This window comes from Eublepharis macularius, chromosome 9, assembly GCF_028583425.1.
Source record: "Eublepharis macularius isolate TG4126 chromosome 9, MPM_Emac_v1.0, whole genome shotgun sequence".
Taxonomy (NCBI): Eukaryota; Metazoa; Chordata; class Lepidosauria; order Squamata; family Eublepharidae; genus Eublepharis; species Eublepharis macularius.
The window spans coordinates 20329991-20349777 of record NC_072798.1 but is presented as its reverse complement, the minus strand read 5'-3'; the positions used below and the strand labels follow the sequence as shown (position 1 = coordinate 20349777).

The window sequence follows — 19787 nt, the reverse complement described above, 5'->3', positions numbered from 1 at the left end:
TGCAGTAATCTAACCTAGGAAAAATCAGCACCTTGGACAACTGGCAACTTACAAGGAACAGCTGCAGCTGCTGCACAAAATGAAGTTGGATAAAGATGCTACATACCATGTATAATATCTGAACATCATCTGTAGGCATGAATCTAAGGGACTCCTCAAGTTGTGAGCCGGCTTTTATGAGTATCTCTGCTTTTGTATTGGATTTACTTCTGTGCTCTGTTTTTGAAGTTTTTTAAAAATTACTTGAATGGCCTTTTTTTTTGTATCTTGTATTGTTTCAATATCTGTTATTAAGTTATCTTGAAGCCCAACCAGTGAAAAGGCAGGATATACATTTAATAAATAAATGCATTCTGTTGGAATATCTTAATATAATGGGTCTAGTGTAAATGCATATAGCACATTTTACTTTATAGTATTTATAATTTGCATGTAATACCACGTATAAATAGTACATTTCAAATGTTCAAAGCACACTTGATACCAAAGGTACATAAACATTGCAACCCTGCACATACATACATTAGATAAAGACCAACTGAATTGAAGGGGACTCCTTGAGTTAGGCTGTGCTTTCATCCAGTCTTGTAAGGTAGGCTTGAGTGTTTATCCTACTGTAGATTAGGGAAGCGGCAGTGTGGGGAGAGACAACTATGTGCAGTGGTTGAATTATGAGCCTTAAAGTGCAATTCTAATCAGAGATACACTCTTCTAAGCCTAAATCAATACAGTGTTTCAGACTGCACTGTAGGAGTTTATAAAGATGTGAGTTCAAATCCCCACTCTGCCATGAACCTCACAGAGTGTCCTTGGGCCAGTCTCCTTCTCTCTAACCTACTTCACAGGGCTGGTAGGTGGATAAGATAGAGGAGGGAAGGATGATGCAAGCCACCCTGAGCTCTCTGGATGAAGGCGAGATAAAAATGCACTCTAAATAAAATAATTCCTAAATCTAGCTAATTTGTGACAGGGGGAGGGGGTAAGCAAGGACTTCCTGTCTCAACCCCACCCCCACACTCTGCCTGCTCTGATATAGTCACATACATGCCAGCATTGCATAACCACTTTACCAGCCCCCATGGAATGGTTACAACCACTTGTAGAGTTTTCACTGAGCACATTAGCAGAGATTATACCCTACAATCTCTCTGGAGAAAATAACTACTCCAGAACAAAGAAGTTAAGAGTGCCAACATCAACGTTCTTGAAATTATTCTTTTAAAATATGGTGGTGTTGGCCTTTCCTGGCTCCACCTTTCTAACCAGGGAGAAGAGTGGATGATTTAAACCCTTCTTTGGTTGCAAATGTCTTTGGACAAGTCATTGTTTTTTTGTTCAGCCCCAATTTTTGCAAAAAACTAGCACCTAACGAGTGGGCCCTGCCTCAGGAGGATACACATCAGGCACTGCCTCGATGAGTTCCGCAATGTGAATATACATCCAGATGCATTACTGTAACCATAACAGTTAAGAGTGAAAGCTCTTTTTTCAGCAAAATGACCTCTGTTACTGGAGCAGGGCATGCAGCTGTAAAATGGGAGTAACCCACTTCTAATAATGGAATATGATAAAAGGAAATAGGACAGGAAGACAAAAAAAGAATAGCTATAAAGCCTATTGAATGCCACTTGTATTTGTATTTGTATCATTTTCAGGGCTTGATTTCTAACACTAAGGGGTAGCAGTGTACATACTTACCAAGAAGTCATAACAGCCAATCTAGGAAAAATTTCCCCTCTAACCGCAGCTATGCGCAGCCTGGTTGTAATCTCACAGAGGGGAGACAAAAGGCAATCTCCACATGCTCAGAAGTTCATCCTCTGTATTATTATTTTGAGCACTTTCAGGGTTGTGTCTCAACATTAAAAATAGGTTCTGAGCCTGAGGCCGGACTTACATCAAGGCCCAAATAAGCACAATACTCAGGTCTACCAGGGTCTCTAGCCAACAGTGACAATAATAATTCAGTAATATTTCTTAGCTTTGAATTAGTTTATTGATCCTATTTTTGAGCCAAAATTGGCTGGAAAAAGCAGATTACAGGAATAAAAAATACAAGTTATGTTAAAGTTCAGTGCAAATGGTGCTTAGAGAGGGATATTATCAGATCCAGGCATGATAGAAGGGGTGCCTGGCTGCTTCCTGCCTTGTGTCTAATGGCATAATCAGCTGGGTCCAGTACATCGGAACCCAAGTCAGACCCTTCAAGGACAAATTCAGAATATTTTCTTTTTGGTGAAATTGAAAAAAAACAAAGCCAGGGCGTTTCAACTGGATATTATGTAAGCATCTTAAAATTGCATGAAGAAGCAATGAGCAATGAAATACACACACACACTCCACATACGGTTTGTCAAGGAAAACAGAGGAGACTGGAAGGTTTGAGGGGGAGAAATGCTTAAAATAAAGCACAGGCGCTAAAAGCCCTAATTACATCTAGCTACAGCTGTCAGGAGCTGGCAGTCCCAGAAGGCAAAACACAAAAGGAGAATAAGGCGGTTTTAGGCTAGTAAAACAGAGCACACGTAGGCACCAATTATGACGAGCAGGAGAGAAAAATCTTTCCGGATTAGAAGGTGGGATGACATACTTAAGAAGAACTGCAGTACACCCAAACCAGTGTCACAAAGGGGAAGAAACCAGTGCAAGGTAACGGGGGGGGGGGGGGTATTTTAATTCATTGGACGCTCACAGGAATACATTTCACTCTGGTCTCCTAGTTTCCTTGTCTCTATTATTCCAGCTTCTCTTCACCAACTTTCTTTCTTCAGCATGTATTCACTTTTAAAATACTGGTTGCATCCTTTTGCCCACATTTATTCCTTTTCTCCCCTCTCTTTTCTGTTGATGCTTTGCCACCCGCTAGCCCAAATATGTTCTCTTACTCAGTTCCTTTGTCCAAAGCTCAACTATTCACCACATTGGATGTTCTATGCACAAAGCTTCCCAGCATTTCTTTTAAATCATACACAGGCCCAAGTCCAATAACAGCTACATTATTGGGGAAAGGAGGATTTAAGCCTGCTCCCCCTCCAAGTTTCCCAACATGAAGTGGCTGAGGAGCCATTATTTGAACTGTTAGATCAGACATACAGCATCGTATCTATATTTGCATCTTTCCCCCATGGGATTCTGTTTTGTCTACCTCTTTCTTCCCATTCTATATTTTAAAAAATGAACACTTGTTTTTTGTGCCAAAGTTCTCTTTTATTTGAGCCTCTGATTTTTTCTTCCTTACTATCTATTTTTTACCTCTTGGCTTCTCTGTAATTCTGCCAGCAGATCCAAATATCCATTGTCTGTTTGTACACAGCACTTGGCTGCAGGTGCTACACAAATTCTCTCTCTGTGCACAAGACATAATACTGCTCCTTTTGACTTAGCCAATCTTTCTGACGATTTTCAGTGCACTAATACTTCATTGTACGGCACCCCAAATGTAAATGTGTGGACAACAAAACTGTTTTTGGCTAATGCCTGGCAAATTCTTAGGCCAAGCATCTCTCTCACCCTTTGGCCAAGATGGCACCCATGGCTGTCCCATCACTTATTTTATTTTCACAACAACCCTTTGGAGTAGACTAGGCTGTAAGAGAATGGTTAGCAAAGATCATGCAGAGAGTGTCACGGCCAAGTGATGATTTGAACCTGATTCTCACCCAACATGCTAACTGCTAGCTGTCCTCAATACAACTGACGATGTAAGTATAAAAACAAGCCTTTGCCAGAAACTTCAAAAGGATTTTCTGCCCAGAAAAGAACATAATAAGTAGTTATTTATTAAGTATAACATTAGTTATGGCAAATAGGAGGTAACAATCCATACCACCCATACCTTAAAGACATATGAAGCTTTTCCAAAAATCAAGCCAAAAGGTACAATCTCACGTGTTGATAATCTATTGAGGCCTAGATGGGAAAAAAGAATATGGGCAATAGAGAACTAAGCTTGCAGTTTTCATTGGGAGAAGAACGTCCTTCTTGAAGAGCTCTCCTCTATATGAGAAGAATTCAACACCAAGTAGCAGGAAGAGTTGAGAGCCCAAAGCTAACTGTGCCATACTGATCTCCCATTACAACAAATAGCACTTGATGAATTACAGAGGTATAAGAAAGAGACGATATTGCTCATGTTACATAGCCACCACCTACTCTACTGAAGGTGAGAATGTGGGACTTTGTTTATAGATTAACATGAAATAGGAGTATCTCCCAGTCAAGCCAATACAATAATCTTGGTGCAAAATGTGTACCTTTCTCCATCACCCTTTGTATTTGAGCCTTGCTATTACTGAAGAGGGTCTTTTGATATAAAAAATATCCTAGCACATTTTATACTATACAGAATGAAGGCTTTCCATATCACAGCCTATAAGCTTGACTGCCCCCTCCAAGGTTTCTGCACAGGCCACCCCGCTGAACCCTTTGCACAAAAAGCGCCATCTACAGACGCCTTCTGTTAGATCTCTGTGACAGCATATGAACAAGATATCACTGCTGTGCATGCACAACTCAGGGTCCAAGCCCCTGATTTCTAAGGGAAATTGCCACAGTACCCCACATCACCCTGAGTCAGAGGATGTTAGAACACCATCTGGAATTACCACAAACCAGACCATAATCTCATTATTTTAAGGGGAAAGGTTTGTTTTGTACAGAGTTAATATTGCTATTGGGGAAGAAGGAAAAAAAGGAACACATGCACGTGTTTGCTCTTGTGTTTGCTCTTAAAATAGATTAAATCCATTTGCTTTAGGATTTGGTATGTGTCATTTCTCTTGCACTGGGTAACTGAAAAATGAATAATGCTGTTATCACCAGACAGCCGATCTGTGAACCTCACCCCTAGCATCTCATCAATGCCTGCACACCAAGATCAGTATGCCAAGACACACAGGCTATGGAAGAATAGAAAGGACAGTGACACACACAGCTGGCAGCAAGCCAAAATAAGTATTTTGGGGAAGACAAGATGAAGAGGTTGGGGGGCAACCCTGAGGGCAGGATTTAATTATCATGCCTACTTGAGATTCTTGAGGGTTATGCCTACCAGCTATACTGCTTTCACTTTGTCCAGTGAAGCAGTATCAATATATCCATCTTCAACTTGGCCCCATTTGTGGATACTTAAATCTGTGGATTGGGGCCATATAGGGTGAAATGAGATTTTTTTTTAAAAAAAAATGAACCTGGGAGGATACCCAGATTTGCAGGAAAATTACAAGCCTTAAAAGGGGGATAATTTTTTTTTTTAAAAAAAAATTAAAAACAGACTACATTTGTCTGTACATGTACAAACAACTCATTCTCTGCACTAGCGCAGGTGAGAAATGAGCTGGAGGCCTCCTTTTGCACCGCAGTTGAGGAAGCCATGCTAGAGGCATGCAGGCAGGTGGGCAGGGGAAGCCACCAGCAGCATTGGAAGTAGGAGGCCAGAGGATTAAGCACAGAAGCCCCTGAGGCAGCGTGGCTGTAGGCAGGTGTGTTCGCCTGCTGCCACCTCCACCAACGTGACTGCACGGCAAGCAGAGGACTGGCAGGAAGGGTGGAGAAGGAGGGCAGGATTCTGGCAAAGGAGCAAGGGGGAAGCAGAGTGGTCAGGAGGAAGCAAGTGAGATTTCCCCTCCCCTCTGACTTTAGCTGGACCCTTCGGGGAACTGCACGCCTGACAGCACATAGGCAAGCGAGCAAAGGGAGGAAGGGTGAGTCTCATAGCTCCCCACTTATTCTGCTTTAATACAAGGGTTTGCACACGATTTTCAGGTACAGGGTTTCTATAAATCAATTCCTTTAACATCCATTAAGTACTTGCACACTTCAAGTACCCACAGGCACATTTGGAAGAGGCAGATTCCAAAATGTGAAGCGACCCTTGTGGAAAGGTTTGATGGCTCTGGTAAAGCACACACCAGAACACGTAAAAGCATTTAGATGGGATGTAGAAATGGTACCAAAACCTCCCATTGTCCTTTGGCAAAGAAGTCAGTTTTATCCAAAAACTGGGTTAACAGAACTGTGGTCAGCTGACTGTACTGGGGACAAAGACAAGATACAAAAAGCCCTTAACGGCAATGGCTTGGCCCTTGCAAGTAGACAGACCAATTCTTTTTATTGCTGAACTTATTCAAACAAAGAACTAGCATTTTAACCTGGTAACTGATGCCAGGATTTCAAGTCAGGTAGTATAAGTGCCCTAACCAGTCTTTTGCTGCCAAAGATAAGGATCTAGGTTCTGCCTTTTTTTTTTTTTTTTACAACTCCCACAAAACACACAAGAGGAGAATTTTCTTTTACTTTGTCTTGGGTTAAAGAATGAACTGAGCTCTACCTTTGTGTCCCCAAGTTAGGTGCCAACAGTGGGTGAGTCACTCTCTTTCCCAGTTCTCTTTCTGAAAGACAAGTTCTACTGCATCATTCACATCACGCACAACATGAGAAGCCTCCACCAGGTCGGGGTCAAAATGGAAGTCCCGATGCCCGTGGAATACAGTCTCCACTGTGCTCTCGTTACAGTCAGCGGGCATGTCTCCATGGCGACTGTAGACTCCAGTGCAGACCAGGATAGACTGGCAGCTTGGAACACAGCTGAGCGAGACGTCAGAATCTTCCTTTGGTGCGTGACGTTCCTTGCCCTGGATATCGGCAACCATTGCAGTCACACTTACTTCAGCCTGAGCCTGGAGGTAACGGTTGTAGAGGTTTGCGCCATAAATGTCAGCCATTGGGTTGTCTCTGTGAGTAGCCAATCAGATTAAAAAAAAATTAAAAATGACAAAAGGAGTGTGTATGTTGGCGGTATTAGTTCTGTATTTACACAAAAAGAAGGCAACCCTGAATGTAAGATGATCCCCCTAAAAAGATTATACACAATGGGGTTTTAGTTAATGTACATAACTGTAACTTGCATGCAAATGTCCCCAGCTGTTACGGTTGACTCTATGAATAAACTGCTTTGACGTGGAACATCAACCTTCATAAAATATTTACTGGTGGGGAGAGTGAGCACTGTCTGTATATGACTCATTGATAGTTATATGAATCTGATGTGTACTGATCTTGACCATTGCCATGGGAATTTGAATTGTGTAATTTGGTTTGTATATGAATTATTGATTGCCTTATGTTGATTGTCTACCGATATATATATGCAATTATCCATATGTGAACAAGGTCAAATTAACTGCATTTTGATACTCTGAGTACATACGTGTATTCCCATTTATTCCTTCACGTGTAGGTTTCTACTCGATTGGTTTGCAAACGTAAGATGGCTACCTCTTTTTCTTGATGGCACATATAGGGAGAAAAAATCCTAGTCCTCCTTTCAGGTGACTAGGGCAAGAAGTACTTGATTTCCAGTCATTAAACCATCCCGCCCCCTAACCTGTCTATTGTTTATAGGAAAGAAGATACTTTATTCCATCTCCCCCCTAAAAATAAAAACCGATAACCCTATAACGTACATAAACCTTTTCGTCCTTCTCACTGTGAGTGCTCAGTCACCATGGCCTCCTTCTTACCCCAGGAAAAGGGATTGCTTACCCAACAGCGTATAGTTGCCGCAGAGGGGACATCCAGCCATGGCACTCCATCTGCTGTTTGATAATGTGCTCAGCATAGCGGTAAGTGACTGTGCTGGGCTTGCCAATTAGGGCCTCGTACTTCAGCTCCTTGCCCGTCATTTTCTTGTAAATGCTCTCCAGGCACAGAAGAAAAGTGCCATGGCCAAATCTAACAAGGAAAAAGACCCCTGTCAGCATTACGTACTCACTGGAACACAAGAACTTGTCACCCATCATGTAGCAATGCTAATTACAGCCAAGAGAATAACAACATTATGGCCCGCTTACAGATAAAGAGGGACGAGAAGGAATCAGGGAAGGACTTTAGTATTCTTCTTGTCAGCATCCAAAAGCATCTGTCTGGCTGCTCTTGGATGTACATGGATAAGAAAGGCTCTTCCAGATGAACCAGGGAGCAGAAGTAATGAGCCACTAGAGGGTAACACTGACAGCCAGTGTGATGTTAGAGGCTGAGCTAGGGAAGGTTTGAATCTCCTCTGGAAGCTCGCTGGGAGACCCGGAGCCAGGTCACTTTCTTTCAGACTTATCTGCCTCACAGGTTGGTGTTTATCACGAGGATAAAATACAAGGGGGGGATAACAACATTGCAAGCTATTTTGGGACCCATTAAGGAGAAGAATGGGGTATACGTTTTGTTTTTTTCAATTCATTCAAATAAGTCAAACATGAAAATCTATTACCTACCTAGAAGAATCACTGAAAGTAACCACGTGGTAACACAAGAGAAATTAAAATGGAATTAAAAATTAGGAGAGCTACAGATCAAAATCTACATCCATTATCAGTCATCGTTCAAAATCCCAAAGCTGTGAGAAGAGCCCAAGGAGTTAAAAAAAGTGGGATAAATGACAGCCAGCCCATCAATTCTAAACCATCTCAAAAAACGCTCCTCAAGAATGGGCTTCCAAGCCTGATTTCAGCATTCTGTACAACATACTTCAACGATGTGTTCTGTGTTATTTTATTTATTTACTTCATTTGTACCCTGCCTTTCTCCCCAGTGGGGGCCCAAAAGCAGTATACACCATCCTCATCTCCATTTTATCCTCACAACAACCCTTTGAGGTAGGTTAGGCTGAAAGAATGATTGGCCCAAGGCCACCCAGAATTCTTCCGTGGCAGAGTGGGGATGCAAACAGAAGTGCCCTCAATCCCACTGAGACACTCTTCATTACCATACCATGCTGTATTGTGAACTTTGGGTACATGATACATGTATTCTCCTTAATCGTTAACCTCGATGGTTCACAGCTTCTTCGCTTTGGATGGAAACAAAAGGATGGACTTCACTAAATGGGTCCAGCAAGGCCAGTCTTGCTCTAGCCATTCCACAAGATGGGACCCGCAACAGAGAAAGTGTGTGTAGAGCAGCTAATGACTTTGCCCAATTGCAGGTTGGAACCTGCAGAAGGCCTTGTTTAGATGAGGGAGGCTGCTGTGGCAGAGCATAAGGAGAGAGGCGGTCCCTCAGATATAAAGGCCATGAAGGGCTTTGTAGGCAATAGTCAAAACCTTGAAATGAGCCCAGTAACTGAGGCATATCCAGTGGAGTAATCTATCCTCCATGAACCTGTTACAGATTTGAAGGGATGGAGATCCACAAAGAACATTTACATCACCTTGGCATTTTAGCTTCTGCCATCCACAAAAGATCCATGTTGCAGGCCAGGATAGGCAGATGTGGGTATGGCACAGTAGAAAGGTCAGCTCCCGGATTCCCATTGCTGAGGAGCACATCAATAATCAACTGCAAGCATGTTTCCCACCGGACTGGCTCCCCAAATAGAACTATCCCTAAAGTGAACATTATGAGAAACACAGGGAAGTTTTAGAACAAGGTCTATTGTATGATAGACTAACTATGCCTAACCACTCACAGTGCTCGTCTTGAAAAAGAGGCAAATATTTTGCATTCCCATCTGCAAGCAATCTCTAACTCCCATCAAATTCCCCAAACTGTTTGGTGTTGTCCAAACATGTTCATTGGTTTGGAAAGCCAACATTATGACTAGTCCCCTACCACAGGCCCTGTGGTGGGCAGTCCAATCAAGGATACAAATTTAAGCCATATATGTGACACATCCAGTAGATGGCCTTCGATGTGTCAGATATATATAGATGCACCAAGCATGGATGAGACCAAAGATTTCAGATCAACATTCCTGGGGGGAGGGGGTGACTTTGTTTCTCCTCCCCACCATACAATGAAGAGTCTTCTCCTTCAAAAAGCACTGGTTACCATAGAGTGTTAGAGTTGCTTGTTCACACAATCTTTCAAAATACAGTGTATTTACAATATATAATAGTACTGATATGATTCTGCAACAATTATCTTTCACATATTGGTGCCATCCCTCCTTGGCTTTTGTCAGGCACTGTGGGACAGGACTCCGTGGAAAGAACAATGAACCTTGTCTATGCAACTTCTTGCAAGTCCAGCAATGGTTAGAGAGGACCAGGTATATTCTTCCCAGAGAGAATGGAACCAAAGCCTTAAAGGAGGGGAGGTGGATATGCCAGCTTTTTGCATTTCCATACCATGTAGGCATTTTCAAGGAAGGGCAGAAAGATCACAGGATTTTCTGCTACTGCAAAGACACTTGCCAGAAAGATTCAGCAGAAAGGAAAGGTGTGCATGTAACTTTTATCTGCCAATTCTCCCCTACAAATATCCCTCCATCACTCTCTGCCAGTGTTTTATGGATTAATCCCCCTTCCCAACTGGGCTCCAAAATGAGAGAAGTATTGGCTGGCAGAATCATCTCTGGGGTTTTTCAGGAGATAACCAGGTACAAGAGTGTTAACTCCCTACTCACCCCCATAACTGCCTCCCTGCTTCCCTCCACTCCTTTTATTGCAGAAAACAGGTTTGGAGCAACATGTTCATAGAGAGATTACATCTCGTTCTACCCAAAGAGAAAAATGATTTAACAAGGGCCACCCATGGTAGCTGACATCACATGGAACCTCTTCTACTAGAATGCATCTACAAGAACATTTGAAAAGAAACAGTCACTTACCCTCTATGGCAGGGAAATCAGTGGTTGGAGGAGGCTGGCAAAAAGGAGAGAGAAAATCTTCGTCATTTTGCAACATCCAAAAGAACAGGCCAGGATTTTGCAAGAGCAAGTCATGAGGCTTAGTATCCAAGCACAAAGCCTTAGGGATAATGGGTTTTGTAAGAAATCTAGCATAGCCACAGAGCCTTTGGAAGAAGTTTTTTTAAAAAATCTGCTTACTAGCAACCTTGACTTTCGGGAATGTGTGACTATGGAAAACAAGAGCGCATAACAGAAATTTTTGTCCCGTTACAGGTCTAGCCTTTTGGGTGAAGATAAAATGGAAACATTTGCTGTAATGAACCTTAACAACAAAATAGGTCAACTGAAAGTAGCCAGAAGAATAATCCTACCAAGCCAGAGGCATGCCGCCAGCGGTCACCCATACTCTCAAATTGACATTACAGTCATAATACTTGCCAGTTCTTTTGGCCTCCGGCTTTGATCAACCATATCAAGCAAAGGAAAGGCCTTCCTTACATCTTCAATGGTAACAATATGCTGGAATCCCAGGCTATTTTAGATGGTCAAGGAAATTTTAAAAAAAACCCTGTTCTGTCTAAGAGAAATATTCAGAAATTACTAAAGCACCTGGGTGAAGAAACCCGTAAAAACTCTACTCTGAGGCTGCCATCACATCTTTTTAAAAGCCACATCTCTGTTCCTCCACAGAAACAGAAGAGGCATCACATATACCAGTAGATTCACTTATGCTTCTTGCTGCTACTGGAAATTCTCGTAACAACAACAACAGTGCTTATATAACGCTCTTCTAGACAGATTAGTGCCTCACCCAGAGTGGTGAACAAGTCAGTGTTATTATTATCCCCCACAATACAGCTGTGGAACTGGGACCGAGAGGAGTGGCTAACCCAAATCCACCTACTGAGCTCATGGCAGTAGTGGGATTCGAACCAGTAGAGTGCCGATTCACAGCCAAACCACTTAACCACTGTGCTACAGCAGCTCTCCCAGTCTGATTTAACTGTGTGAAGGCATAACAGAGCTCCAGTAAACCAGTATTCGCCATGAGCAATTCTACACTTGATTATGGCTGTCTGTTGTGGATTTCAATCTTTTTAAAAATAGTTTAGGTATTTAGGGGATATTAGCCTACACCTGTATCAAATTTCATCTCCTTAGAAAATGTGGGAACAACCTTACTGCATTGGAATTCACTTCATGCCCTCACTGAGAGGCAGAAGTGTGGTACTCAAAAGAGTTTTCTAGGAACACCCTTTCATGACTAGAAACTAATTTCTAGAAATAGGGATGCTTTGGACTCCATATGAAAGTACATTTCAGTGAAGTCACACAGATGAACCATTATAAATTTCTACAGTCTTGTGAGATGCACCATATAATACCCAAATCTATCAGTGCCTCTTCAAGAGTGATCCAAGAGGTGATAGCTTGGGGAAGCCCCTTAGCTTTGACTTTGTCTCAGTTGTCTTTGGTCCAATCAGTCATTCTTCACAAGTTGGACTGTGAATGACTTTATCAAAGCATGACAAAATAAAATCTTGGTCAGTTCTCACAATTATAGCCAATGGTTCTTCTAAGGAGCTCAGAACAGCATACCTAAGTGTTATTTCATTTTACCTCCAAAACAATTCTGTGAGGTAAGTTAGGCCAAGATCGTGACGAGGCCAAGGTACCTCAATGAACCCAAGTTTGTTTATTTACATTTATAATCCACCTTTCTCACTGGGACTCAAGGCGTTTTACACAGAGTAATTAAGTCAATACAACCAGCAAAATGGGACATCAAATGGACAATGCAATAGGATTTGGATTGTAGGAATCTAGAACCAACCTGAAGTTGTCTCAGTCCTAGTCCAACTCAGCATCCATTATAGTATACACATTTGCTTCCGAGTATGCCAACTGCAATAATATTTGTTCAATAAGTACAGCAACTGGAGAACTCTGCCAAGTCTCATATCTACTGTAACACTGATTTCATACTTGTTATATGTTTATGAAGTTATTTTTTCTAAAAAGCAGCAAAGGATACTCCTTGGCATTTTGTGCCACAGGTCCCTGGCCAGACACCAATATGCGCTTGTTATGGAACGTGTGGAAGAGACGCAACGGGCTGTGAGAGAGGATCACCCAGTCAGGAGAAATCTGAAAGACAGAAGAGGTCAGCAGGTTGAGTGCCCTATTTTTCCACATGCAGTATTTCCAGCTGCACTCTCCAGTGCCTCGGTGACACTCAGCTAAGTAATTCCCACAAGAATACTCAAATCTGTTGTTCTTCACTCAGATAATAGATCCAGAAAGCTCGCTTGGAAGGCAACCTGGGTAAGGGCATGTCAACATATAATATAGTGGTTGTCCCATTTTAGCATAAGACATCGATGTTTAAAAATATTACCGAATGAGTGATGCACAAACACACACTCCATTGCTACACAAAGGCAGGTTCACATACAAAAACAGAAAGCAACATTCCTAAGCACGTGATCTGTCTCTACTTTGTATTGCTGTGCTCAAATGACACCATGATATGATCACTTTGTGTGATGCATGATGTGCAGTGCAATCAATGCCAGTTTCATAGATGAAAATCATCATTTGATGACTGAAACAGCAAGTGATAAGCAGGTATTAGGAACAGCACCCGACACAGATATATGTAATATGTTTAAAGGCAGATATCCAAGAACCATTACGCTGCACTACCACAATACCCCAAGCAGTTTAGTCTACTTGGGACTTATATTAAATAGACTAAGAAGTAAAAGTTCTAAGTCAGTTGTGAAAGCATTTTCATATGCAAACAATACTGCGGATAGAACAGAGTTCCCATCACAGTCCTCTCAACACATTGCCAATTTACTGATGGCTTGTCTGGCTCTCTCTTTCCACCAGATCTTCTCTCTTAGCTAGTAACTCGTGTTATTGAAGGAGCTCAGTAATAAGAGGAATGTTTGTAGCCAAATAAAGTGCTATGAATAGCCAGGTGCATGCTGAAGTCAAAAATAAAAGAGCAAACTTTGACAAAATGGTTGTTGGGGGTTTTCCGGGCTGTATTGCCGTGGTCTTGGCATTGTAGTTCCTGACGTTTCGCCAGCAGCTGTGGCTGGCATCTTCAGAGGTGTAGCACCAAAAGACAGAGATCTCTCAGTGTCACAGTGACACTGTGACACTGACACTCAGTGTCTCCCTGTGACACTGAGAGATCTCTGTCTTTTGGTGCTACACCTCTGAAGATGCCAGCCACAGCTGCTGGTGAAACGTCAGGAACTACAATGCCAAGACCACGGCAATACAGCCCGGAAAACCCCCAACAACCATCGTTCTCCGGCCGTGAAAGCCTTCGACAATACATTTGACAAAATGGTATGGAGAAAGAAAAATAGGGAGGAAATTGGTCACTTCTTGACACTAAGCGAGAAGCACAGCACGTGCGTTAGGCTCAATTTGCAGCATCTCCAGTTGAAGGATCAAAGAGACTCTGCCAGGTAAAGTAGACCAGATTCGTGAATGAACACCCCAAGAAAACTGGCTGAAGCACCTTCGTATGTGAATAATATCACACACAGCGGGTTTTAAAAGCGGAGTTTTATGCCTGTGGAAGAGTCTCACTACACCAGCAAAAAGTTGGAAAATGGAGTTTTTGAATACAACCTTCAATAATAAAAAAATATGACACCTGCATGGCTACATTTCACATAGCAATCATAATAATAATGCAGACACACACACACACACACACACACACACACTATTTGGGAGAAAAGCCTTGCATTTCTCTAAAACACAATCTGTCCAGAGCCGAGAAAAGCAGTTCATGTCAAATCACTTATGTTTTGTTTCTGCAATGTTGCATATCTGTATTGGGTTCTGTGCTTGCTTTCTAATTTCTGCAATCCATACCTGATTGTGCCTTGACCTGGATAGCCCAGGCAAGCCTGATCCTGCCAGATCTCAAAAGCTAAGCAGAGTCAGTCTTGGTCACTAATGGGATGGGAGACCTTCAACAAAGACCAAAGTTGCAGAGGCAGACAACGGCAAACCACCTCTGTTAATCTCTTGCCACGAAAACCCCACTAGAGGTCATCATAAATCAGCTATATCTTGATGGCACTTCCCATCAGCACCACATTCCATCGCATGGTTTGTTGGATGTACCAACCATTGATTGTATTGACTTATATTGTGTAACCCACCTTGAGTCTCAGAGAGAAAGGCAGATTATAAGTAACAAATAAATATCCACCATAGAAGCACTTTCCTTGAAAACATCTAGAGTGTGCACAACAAACTGATAGCAACTGTGTTTTTATTTGTACAAAACAGACTGCATGGAAAGCCTCCAAGTTCATACGACTGATGTTCTCTTTCTGAAAGAATCCCACACTGCAGAATTCTAGCCGTACAGCTTAGACCTACCAGGCAGTGGCCCAGGGTGTCAGAGGGAGCCTCCCTACCTTAAATCCCAGAGCATTGGATAGCTCTTCAGCTTTGCCATCACGAGAGCAGTTCCCAGCATTGGTTACAAATGCAACTGGTACGCAGAACTGGCCCTTGGAATCTGTGAGTTTCTGTAAGGCTTTCTTGGCAGCTGGAATCACAAGCTGACCACGTAGAAGCACCCCATCGATATCAAAGAGGAATCCAAAAGTGGGAGAGGAGGTTCGCTGCGGACAATGATTTAAAGGAATTAGACAGTGCATTGTTACCATTTAGGTACAATAAGGCTAAGGAGAGATGACCCTTAGCAAGGCAAGAAAACGGAGGAGTTAACATTTCCCATTCTTTTTTATCCAAACAATTTACATTCCATTTTCCATAACTGTTCAAGACAGTTCACAAGAACATCACTTAAAAACTAAAAGTAGGAAACTAATAGTATAAACCGCCTCAAGGCCTTACCAAACAAGCAGACTTTACTCCATTTTATAAAAGTCAGAACTTAAATATGTTACCTAACCTCCTGATAACAAATCGACAACCCCAGGGCAGCCACTGAGAAGGCCCTGCCCAAGATATGGGTATAAAACCCTCAAAGACTAGGTTGCTAGGAGGACGAGAAGAAACATTCTAAGACATCCTGTAGGGTCAACAAGCCTGACTGCCAATTTTCACAGAATGGTCATCTGTACCCACTGATGACTGATTATACATACTTTGAGACAGTTCCAGAACAACTATGAATCAGGACAATCCAGGACTGATTTTAACGCAGGGGTCCCCAACCTTTTTTTGAGCCTGTGGGCACTTTTGGAATTCTGACACAGGGTTCTGGGATGCAATAAGTCAGGCATAGCTCTCATAGTAAGTCTTCCAACATTTCAGGCAGAAGCTCAGTTTAACACGATGCCTTTTCATCTGCACAGCTAATCAGATCACCAGTGGCCAACCAGAAGCCTTACTTGGCAAAAGCCCCACGTACCGTAAAGGCACTTGGAAGGCACCATGGCACTCACAGGTGCCACATTGGGGACCTTTGTTCTAATGTATCAGAGTTATATCTACCGTTAACAAGAGCTGTATTAATAGTAATACAGTTAAAATACAGTTAAGAAGAAAATATGTTACCTTACACTGCATTCTGAAACATACTCCCACTAGGAAGTAAGTCACTCTGGAATCAATGGACTTCCAAGTAAGTTCAGGAGTGGTTTTAACATACTGATTATGTGCCAATAAAGATTATCGATCAAATATTGTATATAAACCTAAAGATGGGATTACCATATACTTGAAAATATGTGTGACCCAGAGGGTCAATTCTGGCAGTATCCCAAGTCATAGAATCATACGGTTGGAAGGGAACTCCAGGGTCATCTAGTCCAACCCCCTGCATAGTGCAGGAAGTTCACAACTACCTCCCCCCTCCACACAACTACTCATAGAAGCCAATCCCTCTTCATAGACATATGACATTTTACATGAACGTTGTATGGGGAGAAAGGCTGTAGTTCAGGGGTAGAACATCTACTTTTCATGCATCCTATTGTTCAACTCCCACCACCCCGTTAAAAGGCTCAGATAGTTGAGGATAGGAAAGATCTCTGCCTGAGACCCTGGACAGACAATGCTTGTAAGAGCAAACACAGTGTAAAGCAGCTTCATGCATGTTCAGCATCCATTTTCTGGAAGGTTACAAGGCTGAGCAACCCTCTTCTTAGAAGAATTACACTACTAGCAGACGCAAGATTGCTCCAGTAGCTCTGGCAGTAACTTGGAAAGGGGTGTGTATGTATGGCACAGAAGGTAACAAGCCAAACAGGTGCTATTGCCAAATAACTGGACTGTGCTAGCCCGTTTTGACTATAGCCAACCAGCATGACACAGTTTCTGTATCTGAAAGAGTCATCAGTATACCCAACACAAAATCCTCTATCCAAGGTTGCCTTGAATTCCCCTTCAGTCCCCATCCCAGGTCACATGCAATTGATTTATGTACAAAAAACTAAAACAGCATGGGATAAGAAAAAGAAGTAAATAAAGATAAGAAATCTCATACTATTATTGCATGAACTTTGTCTTACAACACTGACATAAGAGCTAGTTTTAGCTGTTTCACAAGGAGAAATTGCGTGTTTCTTAATTGGCTTGTTCAGACAGGTCTTTAGCAAAAACTACATTTGTTTACAGAGTACAACATTCATTTGCTTATTTATTTATGTCAGTTTTACCCTGCCTTTCTCTCCAATGGGGACCCAGAGCAGCTTACATCATAGTCACTTCCTCCATTTTATCTCTGCGAGGTAGGTTAGGCTGAGAGTGTGTGACTGACCCAAGGTCACCCAGCAAGCGTTTACGATAGAATGGGGATTTGAACTTAAGTTCCCCAGATCATACTATGACACCCTAGCTACTATACCACACTTGCTTAGAAGGGTCTTCACCTAATTTACTAGTCTTATACAAAGTTACTCCAGTCTAAGCAGACTGAAACCAAACAAGCTTAGACTCAAGTAACAGTTACTTGCAGTTACCAGGGAACAAACTGCAAGCTAGATAAATATTCAAGCCCTTCCCAGACCAAAGGTCCATACAGTCCTGTTCTCCAAGACCCAGCCCCCTGAAACCTCACAAGCTGTCCAAAAAGGCAATAGGCCTTTTCTGTTGCTCCAGTCCATGGCACACAAACACACAAAAGCATACTAAGTGCAGGTCCCACTGTTAACAGTCATAGTTCATCGACAGCTATACTCACCATACATTAGGCCTCTGCCTTCTCAGAGCAACTGGAGGACAAAGGGATGTGATGATAAAGTTGAGCAGGACAGAAGTGGGGGTGGGGGAATAGTGCACAAATTGGGTGAGGGGAGGAGGGAACTGGGAAAAGGAAAGCAAAACCATCACAAGGCCACAGCCATGAAACCAATAAACCCAACAGCTGCCAACCCAGGTTCATGAAACCTACTGTTAAGAGTTACAACGCCCAAGGAAAAAACAGTTCTGTGACATTTCAGAGATTATCAAGCTTCGAAGGACACGAGCAAAGTCCTACAACCAAAGCTCATGTCACCGTCAATCTGCCCGCCTAAAAACCACGGTCGTTTCTGCCGCAACAACAACCCCAGCAGTGTTCTGACAACAGTAGGCACAATTCTCGATGGTGTTGCGTGAAGCCCCCCATTCAGCTTCAGAATTCCCTGCCCAAACCCGCCATATGGCACCGTATAGGTGAGCAGGGCACGGCTTCCTCTCCACCTTCCACACAGGCTGGAAAGGGCCACCCCGAAGCCCGGACGGAGGCTGCCCTGGGCGGGAGCAGTTGCGTGGCAGGAGCAAGCCAAGGAGAAAATGGCACGGGGCGAGCTGCCAGGCTTGCCTCCAGAGCCACCGGCGGAAGAGAAAGGGCCAGGGGGCACCCGCGCCCAGGGAGGTGCCCAGGGCGCTTCGCTCACCTGGCTCACCCCAGGGGCTCTCCCCGCAGGGCGGCTACAGAGGCGGCGGCCGAAGTTAGCCCCTCTTCGCCCGGCAACCACGGGCAACCATCTCCCGAGCGCTGCTCTGCTCGCATTGAGCAGGCAGCACACAGCCATCCGCTTGCCTGCCGCGGATCTTCCACTTAAGGCAGCGGCCCGGTGCCCGCCCCAGGATCCCCTCGCCGTTTGGCCAATCACAGCCCCAAACCCGTCAATCACATGGCAGGAGAGAAAGGGAAAGGAGAGCGGAAACTACAGTTCCCAGCAAGACCAGGTTAAAACAAATAATAATGCAAAGCAACTCTTCTTATTCTTTATGGCGGATCCGCCAAAACAGGGTTCTATTATATACATGGAACTCTTTTGTGCAGAAAGGGGCGATTTTTAGAAAGAAGGGGAGGGTGATCAGCCCCAAAGCCGTGTTTGAGTCCCCTCCCCGGGATAAATTAACGGAGGAGTTCCGTGAAACTCGAAAAGTAGATAGCTCTCTCTCTCTCTCTCTCTCTCTCTCTCTCTCTCTCTCTCTCTTACAATCTTCTGTTGGTCTTAATGAAGGTGTTATGAGACAAATCCCTGTAAGAAATTCTAGAGGTGTGGCTGTCTTAAACATAGTGCAACCAAACCAACATCTGTTGCAGACCACCTCAGCAACCCACCTCGACCCACTTTCCAAACAGTCTGTACAAAGCAGTCACAGCTTAATTCTCCATAGGACTGATTTGCAAAAATACAGCATGCCATTACCTTCTAAAAGAGATTCCAGGACTCATCTTAAAAAGATTAACTGGGGGGGGGGGATAATTTTTTGAGGGCTTCAGATAAAGCGAGCTCTACTCGTTGGTGTAAGATTATACCACAATAAATTGGTTAGTCTTTAAACTGCCAATAGTTTGCTAGCAAAAGGCCGTGTTCTCCCATGGCATTGTGGTTACTGTAGTTCCAACTCCCCTTATTCTAGGTGCATGTGACAGGCGTACTACAGTTCCCAGAATGCAAAACGCTCGTGTTTGGAGCAGCGATAGAGAGAAGTCTGTGATTTTTTTAAAAAAGATTTTATTTAATCTGTGATTTTTTTAAAAAAAGATTTTTTAAAAGGGGGCTTCATTGATACGAACGCAAAAGCAAAGTGCAAAAAAGCGAGTACCGGAATCTCTTTTAGAAGCTAATAGCAATTCTCCTATAGAGAATTAAGCCGTGGCTGGTTTGTACGGGCTGTTTGGAAAGTGGAAAGACTCGCAGCAGGGCGCCTT

At 43.0% G+C, this 19787-nt stretch overlaps 1 protein-coding gene across 2 annotated transcripts; it reads right to left on the bottom strand.

Annotated features, from left to right (window-relative positions):
* Positions 1-1973: 1973 nt before the first annotated feature.
* HDHD5 (haloacid dehalogenase like hydrolase domain containing 5) lies at positions 1974-18697 on the bottom strand. 2 transcript variants are annotated; one of them, XM_054988473.1, is made up of 8 exons: positions 18517-18697; positions 15082-15291; positions 12660-12772; positions 11063-11156; positions 10604-10637; positions 9203-9377; positions 7543-7731; positions 1974-6732 (listed from the first exon to the last, which is right to left on the bottom strand). In XM_054988473.1, exons 1-8 carry the CDS (start codon positions 18652-18654, stop codon positions 6366-6368), a joined length of 1320 nt encoding a protein of 439 aa, XP_054844448.1. In that variant the 5' UTR covers positions 18655-18697; the 3' UTR covers positions 1974-6365. The 2 variants fall into 2 exon arrangements, with proteins under 2 accessions (XP_054844448.1, XP_054844449.1); XM_054988474.1 differs by lacking the exon at positions 18517-18697 and adding an exon at positions 17820-17920.
* Between the last annotated feature and the right edge of the window lie 1090 nt (positions 18698-19787).